Source organism: Mauremys mutica, chromosome 14 (genome assembly GCF_020497125.1).
Source record: "Mauremys mutica isolate MM-2020 ecotype Southern chromosome 14, ASM2049712v1, whole genome shotgun sequence".
In the NCBI taxonomy this organism is placed as follows: domain Eukaryota; kingdom Metazoa; phylum Chordata; order Testudines; family Geoemydidae; genus Mauremys; species Mauremys mutica.
The window spans coordinates 40621445-40636930 of record NC_059085.1 but is presented as its reverse complement, the minus strand read 5'-3'; the positions used below and the strand labels follow the sequence as shown (position 1 = coordinate 40636930).

At 46.8% G+C, this 15486-nt stretch overlaps 1 protein-coding gene across 2 annotated transcripts in view; it reads left to right on the top strand.

Moving 5' to 3' along the window:
* FBXO31 (F-box protein 31) overlaps positions 1-15486 on the top strand; it is a 45472-nt gene that overhangs the window by 17393 nt on the left and 12593 nt on the right. For both annotated transcript variants that reach the window (XM_044986916.1, XM_044986915.1), the window contains 4 exons: positions 5821-5897; positions 7412-7579; positions 8780-8854; positions 11571-11680. In XM_044986916.1, the coding sequence (XP_044842851.1) occupies positions 5821-5897; positions 7412-7579; positions 8780-8854; positions 11571-11680 (430 nt within the window). The remainder of the gene's footprint in view (positions 1-5820; positions 5898-7411; positions 7580-8779; positions 8855-11570; positions 11681-15486) is intronic.

Below are 15486 nucleotides of genomic sequence, written 5' to 3'. Positions count from 1 at the left end.
GCTTTAAAAATATTAACAGTCAAAATTGTAAAAAAGACAAACAAAAAAAGAAAACTAACCCCACCCTCCGGTATTTTGCTAAGCCTAGTTAGTCCATGGCCATCTTTGCTTTTAATGGAGAGAGTGTTCCGATACCATGGTGAGGGATGCAGTATAAGAACCTGAATAGATGTACAGAGATTGTAGGCTCCTGCTTGCCATACTCAGACTTGATCTGAATGATCTGATCTATGTCACTTTATCCAAATCAAGTGCCATCCGTGTGCTATTGGAAAACTACAAATTCAGCCTTTATTGTTGCAAAATTTGAGTCCCAGTACCATCATCTGCTCTTTTAGCACACGTCCCAGTATGCCAGAATACCTTTCCGTGCCATGTGCTGCAAACAGCTCCAAAGAAAGCAGGTCTCCGTAGTAGTTCAGAGCCTGTGATGTACATCTCCCATGGAGCAGCTACGCCCAACAAACAGTCCTTTCTCCATGAGTGTACATAACTCTCACCATTGTTAATGTATCAAGGGAAGAATAGCAAGGCCCAAGGGTCTAATGGTCTGGAACATGGTGGGACTTGGATCTAATGCAGGGGTAGGCAACCTATGGCACACATGCTGAAGGCGGCACACGAGCTGATTTTCAGTGGCACTCACACCGCCCTGGTCCTGGCCACCAGGCCGTGGGGCTCTGCATTTTAATTTAATTTTAAATGAAGCTTCTTAAACATTTTAAAAACCTTATTTACTTTACGTACAACAATAGTTTAGTTCAGGGGTTGGCAACCTTTCAGAAGTGCTGTGCCAAGTCTTCATTTATTCACTCTAATTTAAGGTTTCGTGTGCCAGTAATACATTTTAATGTTTTTAGAAGGTCTCTTTCTAAAAGTCTATAATATATAACTAAACTATTGTTGTATGTAAAGTGTATACGGTTTTTGAAATGTTTAAGAAGCTTCATTTAAAATTAAACTAAAATGCAGAGGCCCCTGGACCGGAGGCCAGGACCTGGGCAGTGAGAGTGCCACTGAAAATCAGCTTGTGTGCCGACTTCGGCACGTGTGCCATAGGTTGCCTACCCTTGTTATATTATAGACTTATAGAAAGAGATCTTCTCAAAACATTAAAATGTATTACTGGCACACAAAACCTTAAATTAGAGTGAATAAATGAAGACTCAGCACACCACTTCTGAAAGGTTGCCGACCCCCGATCTAATGAATGAAATCGAGTGAGAAAAACCAGTTTTGCTTTGTCCTTGGGAGTATGTATAAAGCCACCTCTGCTATCAGTGGGATGATAGCATGGTTATTTTGTAGAGGAGGGTAAAGCAGGATGGAGTTACTAACTCACTGGCGCTTGGGAGTGCGGTTTCATGGCATGTGCTAACATGTGGTGTGGATGCTATGGACTCACCTGCACTAAAGCTTTAAAGGCAGCCATTGGGTTTCAGCCTACGAGGGTTTGAAGCAGCCCTGGAGCTGGTGACTTCACCATGAGCTAGGATGAGTGAAGTAGCTTGGCAAAGCAGTGACTGTTTCATAACAGGAACCGGTGGCCATCATGTCTGAGTTGGACCCTCTGATGCACCCACCAGCCCAGTTCTCCACCTGGAATGAAATGAAACGGGGTTGCCACGCTGCACAGCAGGAATCAGAATTGCTTTACTGATTTAGTGAATAACTGATATAGCGAGTTTGTTGTTTTCAGCAGCTCTGAACTTGCATTTCAGGCTGTTTCCCTAATGGCGAACTTCTTGGTTGTTTCCCCATCCTCCCAAATTACTGACGTCTGATGCCTGTTTCCTCTGTAGGTGAGCCTCAAAGCAGTGGTTCTCAAAGCCGGTCCGCCGCTTGTTCAGGGAAAGCCACTGGCAGGCCGGGCCGGTTTGTTTACCTGCCGTGTCCGCAGGTTCGGCCGATCGTGGCTCCCGCTGGCTGCGGTTCGCCGCTCCAGGCCAATGGGGGCTGCAGGAAGCGGTGCGGGCCAAGGGATGTGCTGGCTGCCTCTTCCCGCAGCCCCCATTGGCCTGGAGCGGTGAACTGCAGCCACTAGGAGCCGCGATTGGCCAAACCTGCAGATGCAGCAGGTAAACAAACCGGCCCGGCCCGCCAGGGGCTTTCCCTAAACAAGCGGCAGACTGTCTTTGAGAACCACTGCTTTAAAGAATTGCAGACACAGCTGTGACGGGTCATTGATTTAGCTTTCTTTCATTCATTCCCAACTCCCCTTGCTCTGGAGATTGCAGATTTCACAGAAAACTCAAGTACCTAGTATTTGTGTTTTAAAGTCACCAGGTGGTAGAAGCCAGATGCTGGTGATAAGAGAATATTTACTTAACATTCATGGCGTTTGAAGTGGTCCCCATCCCGTTCTGAAGAATATCTCTAGGGCTATAACAGCATCGCTGTGCTGTTCTCTGTGGCGTGTCCCAGCTGCGTAGATCTCGCTTGGTTGAATTGCATGGGATGGACTCGGTAGCGTTCTCTATATTTCTCTTATCTCACCATAGCTGGATAACACTGATATTGGAACTTGCCAAAGCAAACTCCCTCCTAAGGGAGTTGGGGGAATGTGCCTCCTCCTGCCCCTTCCCTGACTGAATACAATCCCTTTTTCAAATGGCCTCCGATCTGATGGCTGCCTGGTGGCCCTGTGAATGGTGGGTCATAGTCAGTTTCCAGCAGATGCATCTTTGGGTTTGTCTACATGAGGGAATAGCTACCCTGCTTTAAACTCACTCCAGCTTACTTCACAATAGTGTCCCTGCGTAGACAAGCCCTCTGTTGCAGACATTGCCATAGTTGATGCTAATTGGCCATCCGTTGTTGTCTACCTGAATGATGCTGGACACATCAATCACACTACTGGAGGTAACCTCTCCTGACCAGGGGCAGCATGCATTGGAGCCAGAAAAGCTGACCCTGGGCCAGGACAACCAGAAGGAAATCCCTACACACATCCCCTTGATGGGGAGAGGGGCCTATATCCCAAAGGGACCACTTCTTAGGGACCATCTCTATCTCCCCCACCTCTTTGAAGGCACAAAGAGAGGAGGGGAGTCCATTGGAAAGGAGAGGTATGGTGCTTCCATCCAGAATTGGGAGAGAGCTGCCAGGCTTATCCCTAATCTCCCTCATTTTTCGGAGTCAGAACTGTAACTAACCAGGTCTTGATTGCAGGGAATGTACCTGCTGAGCTGACAGGCTCAGGCATTGCAGTGCTGCTCACAATCTGAAATGAAGCCCCAAGGTTACTATTTTCCTGGAGACTTCCTTTTAAAAAATACAAAGCCCCCTGCCCCAAGATGCACACCATCTGCTGTCCACCTGAGACACTTTGCCTGCCTCCGAAAGGGGTTGTTGGAAAGTTCCAGGGAGAGGGTGGGGAGACTGCAGTTAGTTTTCAATGCTGCTCAGGTTGCAGGTTCTGTCTGGGAACAGTCTATTCCCATTCAGCTGATTAGGGAGTTTTCTGGCTCTGAACAGCTGTTAAAAAGCCCTTCACATTACTGGCGAGAGAAGGGCATCTAAGCCTCTGACTGCTCGGTTAGATTCGCCTGCCATTGGAAGGCTGAACAGCTTTTAATCCAAGTTCAAGGGTGATTGTGTCAGACTCACTGATCTGGATGTTGCTATGACTCAGCCATTTTCCCTAAGAAAACATGGCCTTCCTTGAACTAATCTGTAGCTGGCTGATTACCCAGAAACTGAGTTTATGAACCCTGTTCAGTACAGTCTCTCCTCTTTTGAACAGGCACTTTCTTGTGTTTAAAAGTCTGGCATTAAGACAAGACTGTTATTTGTAGCATTAGCCCTGAAGATGGTTCTAATGGAAGAGCTTTTCTTCCTCCAGTTCAGTGCTGTCTGCGTTCAACAGCTGTCAGGTTTTCAATTCTAATCTTAAAAGCCACTGGCATTTATCAGCTGTGTACACAAACAGGGTGGAGGAGGCAGGTATCAGTGAGTGGGGTTTCTTGTGTATTAAATGGAATGTGCATAGTAACTGCACTTAGACTATTTTAAATCTGATCCACTTTGTATCCTTCATGCAGTTTGCTATTTGCGCTTGACTCCATGGGCTGAGTGACATTGGACCAATCATTCCTACTTCTCGTTTCTCCTGTGTTGCTTTCCAGTTCTTCCCTAGCATGGGGCTGTTTGGGATTTAAACAGCCCTCAGCAGTGTCCTTGATCCCAGATACGGCTCTTTGCTTTGGCATTTAAATAATGAAAATATTCCTGTTTAGTTCTGTACAATTACTTTTTAAGACGTCCACTTAGGGCTTAAACTCTTCCAGTAACAGGATTCACTCCAGCTCAGTCTGGCCTACTTAAATTAAAAACTTCCAGTCTGAATTTGTCTAGCTTCAGCTTCCAGCCATTGGATCGTGTTAGATCTTTCTCTGCTAGGCTGAAGAGCCCATTATAAAATATTTGTTTCCCGTGTAGATACTTACAGCTCAGGTCACCCCTTAACCTTCTCTTTGCTAAGCTACACAGGTTGAGCTCCTTGAGTTTATCACTATCAGGCAGGTTTTCTAATCCCTTAATCATTCTCATGGCTCTTCTCTGAACTGTCTCCAGTTTATCAACATCCTTCAATTGTGAACACCAGAACTTGATGCAAAGATTCCAGCTGTGGCCATTCCAGTGCCAAATAGAGGTAAAATAACCTCTCTACTCCTACGATGGCTCGGCTGCCTGTGATGGAGAGGGCTGGACGTGGTAACCCAGGAGGTCCCTTCCAGTCCTGTGTCCTTTGTTCACGTCAGGCCGTTAAATGTACTCATATTATGGGTCAGCTGATGCTTATCTTTAGAATCTGAGATGAACAGCCTCTGTATTTTTCATGGAAGGCAGGCATATGATGTAGTAGATACCTTCAGTTCCTTATGACTCCTGTCTGCAGCAGGCTGTATGTATCAGTGTTCAAAGAATCACTTGTGTTTGCAGTTTGTGGAAAACTTTCCTACTTCTGTCCCCTTTTTCGGTAGGCTTTAAATCTTAACTAGCTCCGAGAAGAGGATCCAAAGTACAAGATATGCTCCAGTCCACGATGCTTGGGAGTAGCTTTGAGGAAATGTTGAAATGCAGTAACCTATTTGAGATTTCTCCAAGGTCTTCTGTATGTGTTGAATCTGTAATGACACCCAGTCTTCTGGATGCTGTGCTCAGGAACTATGGGGCATGTGTGCTGCCATCTTAATGGCTGAATCCGATGAGGATCAGGTGCTTAAGTGGAGTCAGGGGGGTGCATCTGTCTGGTAAGACAAGAAGGGGATGATCTCTTAAAACAAACGCTGTTTGCTTTCCCTGCTCTCCCCTACTTGTAAGTTTCAAATCCCCCCGCATTCACACCTCTATGAAATCAGAGGTGTCTGGTGTCGAGAACATCTTACTTGTGGTCAGGAAGGTGGATAGCCTGCACTTGTAATCTCCAAGCAGAGCATGTGATGCCTATCGACAGATCTCAATGAGAGGATTTTCTGATGGAAAGTTACTTGCTAGTTGGGTCCTTGGATCTCTGCCTTCGTAAATCCTTGAAAAGCTAGCTCTTGCCACTGCTCCTGGCCGGGCGTGCAGCTGTGCAGGAGGATAGTGTGCGTTTGCTGTAGGCTTCATGTAACAGCTTTTTGAAAGTCTTCAGAATTAGCCCCTCTCTTTGGGTTTGGGAGAACTGGGATTCTCTCTCCCAGTCCCAGTAAGAACCCTGTTTGTTAACTGACACCCCCTCAATCTGTGCAATTTTATGGTAGCCTCCTCCTCTCCCCTCAAATCCCTCTTGCTGCGTTCATTGTGAAATGTCTTGCTTTGTCTCCTATTCCCTAGTGCTTCACCGATACCGACACATCTTGGGACTGTGGCAGCCAGACATTGGGCCATACGGGGGACTGCTGAACGTGGTGGTGAGTACAGAGATGTCCCAGAGGTTTGTTGCATCAGCTTCTGGCAAGAATTTCATACAAGCTCCTTTAAAACTTTTATGCTTCCGCCTTTGGCATAAGTTGGCATCCGCTGCGTTGCATTAGGAAGAGTTTGGTAAAGACGCTCCATATGCAGTTCACTTGGCTGCCTCATAGCCTCGTTGCCACAGTATGTGATATGTTTACTTGCATAGTGACTAGTCCCAGAAGAGCAGTACATCAGACATGATACTGACAGAGGGTCTGAGCCAAAGTCACTGAATTCAATGGGAATGTTTCCACTGACTTCAATGAGCTTTGAGTTAGGACCACAGTGAGACCAAGTCTAGAGAAGCAGAAGAGCTGCTGAATGTCATTTTGCCTCTCTGGATTTAGGATTATTGGGATTACTCTGAGAGGCTGAGGATAGAGGCTTGCCTGATGCCCTCTGATATCCTCTGGCACCTCTGCACCAAGGATCATGGCTTGGCTGGTTTAACATACTAAACTCATTGAGTTTGTTAATCTTTGAACCCAAGGCTGTCTTGTAGAAATGTGTGTTCCAGAGCCTGATATCAAGGGCATCTGGCTGCAGCAGTGTGACCGTACCAGAGCTCCATGGGGAGTGTACAGGGGGAGGGCAGTTACGGCGTGATCCACCCTGTCTCTCACTCATGGCTTCTGGCAGCCTGATGTTTAGGGTCACCCCAAACATGGGGTTGCATCCCTGGCCATCTTGGCTAATAGCCCTCAATGGACCTATCCCCCATGAACTTATCTAGTTCTTTTTTTTTTTTTTGAGCCCCTGGCAAGGAGTTCCACCGGTTTAGTTGTTCACTACTGTTAGCTTGTGAAGAGAGACCGCAGTGCCGATCTCTCCTTGTGTCTTCGGGAGAAATTTCCATTACAGAATACTTGCTCTTCAAAGCCGCTTTCCCTTTGTGGGGTGAGGATTCGATGAGGTTTTTGCAGGAAGAGAGGTGGGAAGAAAGGCCGGCTCTTTCACACATCTTAGCAAGTGAAGGGGATTGTTGCTTTCCTTACTGGCAGTGAGAAATAGTGCACAACAATTCATCATCCAAAAGCCAGACATAATTATGGAGACTAGAAGTCCTTCCTGTAAGAGGCTCACTGGCAGCATGATCTCGTCACAAACCAATTAGCACTTGACTAGCCTCAGCATAATCTCGCTCTCCAGAGCCCAATGCGTATCTGGCACCAAGCTGCTTGCAGTAATGATGTGAATGCTTATCCCGTGAAACAAAGCCCTATAAAGGGTGGTTCTTCCCCCTCACAGAGGCTGCACTGTGTCTATTTGGGCGGGGATCCTGGCACTGGAAAGCAGCTATCTAGCACTGGAAATGCATCTGATTGTTGAGAACAGCTCCTCAGTGCCTTGGGGGAGAGCCACCTTACTCCCTAACTGGAGAGGTTCTGGGGCTGAGGCAACAGCTGCTGCCCAATGAATGAAGGACCGGGGAGCATTAACTCCATTTGCTTCTCCCACCTCTTCACAGGTAGATGGCTTTTTTATCATTGGCTGGATGTACTTGCCCCCTCATGACCCTCACGTGGATGACCCAATGAGGTTCAAGCCCCTTTTCCGGATTCACTTAATGGAGAGGAAAAGTGCGACTGTTGAGTGTATGTACGGCCACAAGGGGCCCCACAATGGCCATATCCAGGTGAGCTCCAGCCTGTGCCTCCCTCCCCTCCCCTCACACAGGTGAGTCTGGCTGCTTAACCAGGGCACCAGGCGCTGAGGAAGAGTTTGTATTCCCCGGGCCTGTAAACAAAAGTACCCAGTGGTAGGGAATGTGACATCACTACTGTGTGGGTCACGCGCAAGGCTTTTCTCTGTCCATCTCTCAATCGGCTTTCCTTTAGTGACCACAAGGGATCGTTTAGGCCAGTGGTTCTCAACCAGGGGTACGTGTATCCCAGGGGATACTTCAACTCTTCTAGTCTTACAAAAAGCTACATAAAAAGCACTAGCAAAGTCAGCACAAACTAAAATTTCATACCGACAAGGACTTTTTTATACTGCTCTATATACTATACACTGAAATGTAACTACAATATGTACATTCCAATTGATTTCTGATTATATGGTAAAAATGAGCAGGTCAGCAATAGTGCGCTGGGAGACTTTTTTTGCACTTTTATGATTGCTTTTGTAAGCATGGAGTTTTTTAGTAAGGTGAAACTTGGGGGTACGCAAGACAAATCAGACTCCTGAACGGGGCCCAGTAGTCTGGAAAAGTTGAGAGCCGCTGATTTAGGCCATATCCTGGTCAGTTCTGATCTCTAGGCTGATCGCACATTGAGGCCTTGCTTTCGGTTGCTGCCCCTGCATTGGTGAGGATGGATCAGCCGGCTTGGGGGCACCAGTTATAAAGCAGGCTGGGGGAGTCAAGGGAAGGGGTGTATAAAAATGGTCCCATGCACTGACGTGTCCAAGTATGCACAGTGACCTGTCATCCCCTGGAGGGGCCTTGGGGAGGGTACGTGGGATAAGCCATGGGGTAGGTGGGATGTTTAAGGAACAAACTCCAGGGAGATCCTGCTCCTTGAAACAAGAGGCTCAATTGCAGAAGGCAGCTTGACATTGGGATTCTCCCTTGGAATGATGCCCACTCGCTCCCTTTCCTCAGAGCATGGAGCTGCTGCATTAAGAGGCTGAAGCACTTGGCCTCTGTTATCTCTAGCGGTCACCTGTTGAGTCCCGCTGCCTCGTCAGTGCAGCTAGGGGGGGCTGGCAAACTACGTAAATCTTGCCATCCAGCGTGTCGCATTAGGATTCCGTTTGAGGCAGTCTTTGTTACATTGCTACATCGGCCTGCTGCTAACTTGAGCTCACCGACTCTCCTCCCCAATAACTGCAGATCGTAAAGAAGGACGAATTCTCCACAAAGTGCAACCAGACAGATCACCATCGAATGTCAGGAGGAAGGCAGGAGGTAACAGCGTCCCTTCCAGCCTGGCTGGAAAGAGTCTGTCACTTGCATGTCCATCTAAATGCACTGGGGTTAACTGCGTTTGTGAGGCACAGCAGGGTGTGGCGTTACTGTCCAGTCCCAAATCTTTGTGATCTGTGTGGTCATGATGGGAGCTGGGATACGACCCCTAAGGTGCCCACTTGTGTATAATTTTACAGGTATTGGAAAAAAACAAAGCTGCTGATCAGTGGCAGTTTCTGTCCTTGGGGCTTTTCTAATGGATAGAAATAACTTGTGATTTGAATTTGCTGGTGGTAAAACTTGTAGCGGACCAAATTTATCCTCCTCCTGCTGATGCAGGGAGACCGTCAGGTACAGGCTGCACTTGGCCCTTGGGCTGCCCCTTGAAAATCATCACACGCAGATTTGTGTTGTGCATCGCACAATCCAAAGGAACCTCTTCTGCCACTGGGTAAGGCCTGGCTTCAGACTCCAGTTCACCGGACCGGCTCAGTAGTCAGACTATTCAACCACCTTGTTGAGAGACCTCTGTAATACTGGAGCACTATTGGTTGCTTTGCCGCACCATATGTGCAGCAAAGCCAAACACAACGGAGTGCGTGAAGAACCATTTCTGACTGTGTACCAAGGTTACGAGACAATGAACAACCCTCAGCTCCCCGCTCCTTAGCACGTGGCAAGATTTAAGCCACTATGTCCTTGTTCTTCCTATGCCATGTCTGACCCCTCAGGTTGCATTTCAACGGCCCAGTCTGGAATAAGACAAGCAGCCTTTGCGTTCTTCACAGCTCTCACAGGGTGCTGAGACCTGTGTGAAGTTGGGCCTGTCACAAACAGGCACGATATTAAATATCAGCCATGCTTGCGTGCCTCGTTTTCTTGTAATTATGGCAAGAGGGGCTCTTTTTACTGCCTGTCTGCCGAGATGAGGGATTAAAACCTTCGTTAGCAGTGCAGGAGTAATATAATTAAATACAGCAGCTCTGCCTGTCAAGAGGAAAAAGCAGATGTATCATGAGAGAGCTTCTCTGTTAACTACTGCACAGTGTAGGGATGCTCATTGCTGAGAAGTTCAGTTAGGAGTCCATCTAGTTAAAATCTGGCTCTCTGAGTTTTCATACTTCAAACTGTTCCATCTGTGAAGCTAAAAAATCAACCCTTTCCCCCAGTGGTTTCCCGGTAGAGGGCTAATGTATTGCAGAGGTAAGTTTTTGGTCAGTTCCGTAGCAGATGAATAATGTGTGCACAGTCCTTTGGAAACAGTGTGTTGGGTAAGAGTGAGAGCGTGGTAACTGGAGGTTCTGTATTTAGAAGGTAAAGAATGCAGGTTCAGAAGATCACTTGAGAGGCTGATATCTTTAGTGGGGATGCTGTTGTCATGAAATTGTAACTCACCACAGGGCTTGGCTACACTTGACAGTTGCAGCGCTGGGAGTTACAGCGCTGGTCGTGCAGCTGTGCAGGGCCAGCGCTGGTGTGTGGCCACACTCACAGCTACCAGCGCTGGTGTGTGGCCACATTTGCAGCATTTACAGCGCTGTTGGGAGTGCTGCATTATGGGCAGCTATCCCAGCATTCAAGTGGCAACAACGTGCTTTTCAAAAGAGGGGGGTGGAGGGTGGTGTACTGTGACAGGGAGCGGGGAAGATAGAGAGAGTGGATTTTTGGAGCCAACACTGTGTGTTAGCTTCCCTGGATTGAAAAATCACAAAATGTTCGCGAACCCTTAGTCTTAATTGCAAACAGCCTGCATCCAACGCTGTTTCTCTGTCAAGCAAACTGCTTGCCTCTCATTTGATCGTTCACAGCCAGGTACAGATAGCTCCTGTTTGCTGTGATCAGTGTTTGTTTTTTAGATAAGCAGTTCAACGGAGCTCCGATCGGAGTTCACAACAAAACAAAGAGAGGCTGCATAACAAAACAAAGAAAGTAATTTAGTTAAAAGCATTCTGGGATATCTCCTTATTCCCTGGAGGCCAATAAAAGCGCTGGTGTGTGTCCACACTTGATGAGCAGCGCTGGATCACCAGCGCTGCAATCGCTACACCCCAACCTGGCCAGGTGTACAGCCAGCGCTGCAGCCAGGGAGTTGCAGCGCTGGATGTGCCTTGCAGGTGTGGACGGTTACTAATTGCAGCGCTGGAAAGCCTCTACCAGCGCTGCAACTTGCAAGTGTAGCCAAGCCCTTAGAGTAGTAGCTTTTCAGAGATTGCTCAGAGCTGCTGTTGAGACACTTTGGGGAGGTTTCTCAGAGCTCATGAAGGATTTAGGAGCACAAATACTACAAGTAAATAGAATTTATTTTCCTCAATCTTTTAGTGTTTTTGCCTCTTTCTCCTTTCTGATGATCAATACGCCATGTAGCATGATCCAGGGGATGGGGTGCAGGACCAAGACAACAAGGACTTGGGTCCCATTCCCAGTCTGACAAGTCACTTCCACTCTGTGCCCTAGTTTCTTTGTCATTAACATGGGGTTAGTGGTCCTGCTCCCCTCTCATGAAGTGCCGTGAGGGCAGGGGATGGGAAGGGCTGTATAAAGTAATAGGTATTTTTGTTTCTGTAACCAGCTGGGCACTTGGGCTTTTTCCTCGCTGACTGTCTACGTGAATTCTGTTGCATGGCCAAGAGTGATGCTGTGCAGCTAAGGCACCATTATAATTATAAAGTGTCTGCGAGTGGCTCATTGGTTTTCCGTGTCTCTGTGTGCGCTGCAGGAATTCCGGACGTGGCTGAGGGAAGAATGGGGCCGGACTCTGGAGGATATCTTCCATGAGCATATGCAAGAGCTCATCCTGATGAAGTTCATCTACACCAGCCAATATGAGTAAGGGGAGCAGCTCTTTTCTAAACATTGGGGTTGGGGGCATCTGAACTTGGCCCAGGACACTGCTGTTTTGTTGGTTCAGTCTTCCTGGTTAACTGATAACGTTGCTGCAACACCTGTGAATGGATCTTTTTCCTTCCACAGACTCCTGTTTTAGGGGCCTCTGCTGTGTTTGTAGAGAGGGTGGTATTGTCTGCACAGAAAATGAACGTATGTAATAGTCCTCATCAGGTCCATTATCAGGATTACGATAGTGCCCCAGGACCTTAATTTGGATTGGGCCCTGTTTCACTGAGCAGTGTACAAACACGTGGTAAACCAGTCTCTTCCTGTAAGCGTAGTGAAAGGTAAGATGCAGCAGGGGGACACGGTGATAGGCCGTACGGTCACTCGGAATAGCTGTGTGCCCAGTAGATGGCTTTGGGTCATTTGATTTTGTGTAATCTTAAAATTGTACAAGCCTTCCCACCACAGCAAGGTGCAGTCCCCAGTGCAGGATTCTGTGAATGGCTTTGAAAGACATTCATTAAAACAGCAGACAGAGAGATCTCCCTTGTGATTGAGGACCTGGATGTGAAAGTTGGAGCTGTAAGCTCTCATAAAGAAGTAGTGAGAAACAATGGTCTGGGTTTACAAAAGGAGTGAGGAAGGGGTTTAGTTGAGTTCTGCTGCTGTAGTCAACTGGTCCTTACAAACACCATCTTCACCCAACGCACTAGACGCTTATGCACATGGATGTCGCCTGACGGTATAGCCAGGAACCAAATTGACTAGGTAACGATGCAGCAATGAAGGGGATTCAGTGTCTGTGTCAGGGAACTCTTGGTGCTGACTACCAGAGGACACTGGGTGCGTAAGGCTTCCAGAAATCCCCTGGGTCTGGGATCTATGTACTAGTTCATCACAGTGTTGTGTAAGGTCTCTACTGAAAGCCTGTGTCACACTGGTCATCACTGTCATTGTGAAATGTATGTACAGATAATATGTAAGGGGTGTGTGTACGCATAAGCTGGAAATCATCTTTATAAGGTCTGTGAGTTGGGGCCAGCCCCAGAAGTGGTAAACAAGTTTCTTTCAGGCAGAAGTGTATCTGTGTAGACAGACTATTGTATACTTCATTGTGAAGTATTTACAGGGGATATTTACACTCTGAGCAAAATGCTAATCAAGTGATCACAAAGTCTCCAGGGGAAATTACAAACAGGAAAACACAAGCAGGGTTATCCTGTTTGCAAGTGAAAACAATGGATTTTTTCGGACTATAACTGCAGCTAAAGAGACTCAATCTGAATCTTTCACCTAGGAGGTGAGTTGTTTCATTAAAAAAGGACCACAGCCAGGAGAAATGCTGGGAGAAGAATTTGGGTAAGATAGATTTCATTAGTGTGACATCCTGCTCAGGACATCCAGGACTGTGAACCACTTGTTACCCCTCTGCCTCAGCAAGTGAGAGCTTTGCTGCCACTAAGCTGTATCGGCTCCCTGACACACCAGCCTGTCTGCCTTGCCAGCAAACTCTTCAAGATGCTGCTTGCCTTGCAGGTAACAATCTGAGTTCCCCCTGAGATGTCTCTGCAGTGTCCAGACCCTCTCGCGGGACACATGGAAATTATTAGATTTGTTGCTTCCAAAGAGGGAGAGCACCCATCAGCCTGTTAGGTTAGCCTGGAGACTCAGACTTTGCTTTAATACACAGCACTGAGATGGTTTTGTAATAAAACAAGAATAAGTTTATTAACAAAGGACAGAGATTTAAGTGATACTAAGCAAGAGAAAAAGAGGTATGGTTACAGACAAAACAAAATAAAGCACGTTTTCTAGTGACTAAAGCTTAATCCTGGCAAGTTTTAGTCTTGGCCTAAGCAGTTTTCTCATTCACATCAAGTTACCAGCATAATAAATGGTGCTGTTCCCCAAGTGATAGAGAACTCAAATGTCTAATTGTTCCCTTTATATTACCCAAAATCCATTGTCTGTGCCTCAAGAGCCAGGAAGTTGCCCTGGGGTGCAGACTTTGTCCCCCGTTGTTCTTATTAAACTGCTGTTTGTTTGGCTTTGTTTACCGTATATGTAAAGAAACGTTCATTGTCCTTTGCCTCCAGTCAGACAGGAGAATCCACATTCCTTTGTCTAGATGAGCTCCATGTATGCACTGCCTCCCAAAGGCATTTTAAGAACCTATTTCCAGCTCTCTCATATTGCTCTTCGTGCACTACTCATACATACATCACACAATGATTTTTGTGACCAGCATGTCACCAGTGTATGTGTGGGTATCTTACATGACACCTTTTAGACACACTACGACTTCAATGTGTTGAGGGTAATGAGTGTGTCAGGCCTGATGTGAGTTGCAGTACAGTGGGCTCTCTACCAGTGGCTCTTAGGGTCACAGTTAGACAGCCGGGCATCTTGTGAGTTAAGTTTAGGCTCTAGGATGCAAGTTATGATTGTATTTTATATGTAACCTTTTGTTTCCAGTACATTTGAATCTCTGTTCTTTGTTAAACTTGCTTTCGCTACCAACAAATCGAAATGCTATGTGCTAGGCAGAGCTGAGTTCTGCAGTGTATCTGGTAAGCTGAGGTGTCCTGTTCCTCTTGGGAACAGAGGATCTGAGAATTCTGTAAGTGTCCAGTGCATCAAGGGTGGGGCACTGCAGGAGATGCCTGGAGGACTCGAGGGTTGGTGGATGCCTCTTGTTGACCTGTGAAGAGAAAGTAATGCCTATGGAGGTCTGGAGGGCAGGGCTTGTGTTGTCAGAGGCCGATGGTGTTGGAACTGACCCACAGCAGGCACAGACAAGGGCAGGTAGTAGCAAGGTGCCTCACAGCCCTGGAAACCCCTGGGAAGCGTCATGGTCTAATGGATAAAGACTTTCCCAAGTGCAGACCGTGTGGGTCAGGCAGTCACTTGTTAGCCTCAAACATAAAATGAAAACTTGAAAGATAAGACATTTGGCAGGTCCACTACGTTTGGATCTGTCCAAAATCAATGAAAACTACAGGACTTCTGTCCAGAACAGGTTTGAGGCATTGGCACAGGAGAAAGAGGAGGACACCCCGAACGCACTTTGGAATAAAATGAAAACTCATGCTCAAAGCTGCCAAAGCACATATTCTGAAAAATCAGCATTGGATCGCAGCATGGCTGACTGAGAAGATATTTGAGCTGGCAGAATAACAATGCAGAGTGAAAAAGTATGGCTTAGAGAGACTGAAAAATGAAGGTGTAAGGACGAAGAACTGAGCAGATGCCTCCAAAAGCAGATTAGATGAGACAAGAGCAAATACAGAAGGGCAAAATGCACAGAGGTTGAGAGTCACAAAGAGGAATACAAAAGAGATGTTTACAGTGGTTAGACTTCCCTGTCATCAAACCCAATAAGAGATCATGATGGCGGAACCCTCACTGAAAGTGATGTTATCAAATGCCAGTGGCGAGATTACTGTGCCAATCTGTATCCCTCCTCACAGCCACTCCTAATACAGGACAACAGAAAGGAGTATGGAGGTGGAGCCATTGATCCTGGGAGAACAAATCGTGCATGCTAATGTGAAAGTGAAGCCAGGGAAAGCACCAGGGGTAGATAGCATAGCAGCAGAACTGTTGGAAGTGATTGGAGACTGCGTGTTTTTTTTGTTTTTTTTAAGAAAGGTAAGACGCTTTATTGAGTTTGTTGATAAATTAAGAAAATCATTATGAACCAGACTTGTACAGATCACAGGGTGCTTGTAAACAGAGATACTGGATCCTTTCCATGGAAAGCCTGACAGTGCTCGGTATTGATCTCATGGTAAATTTGC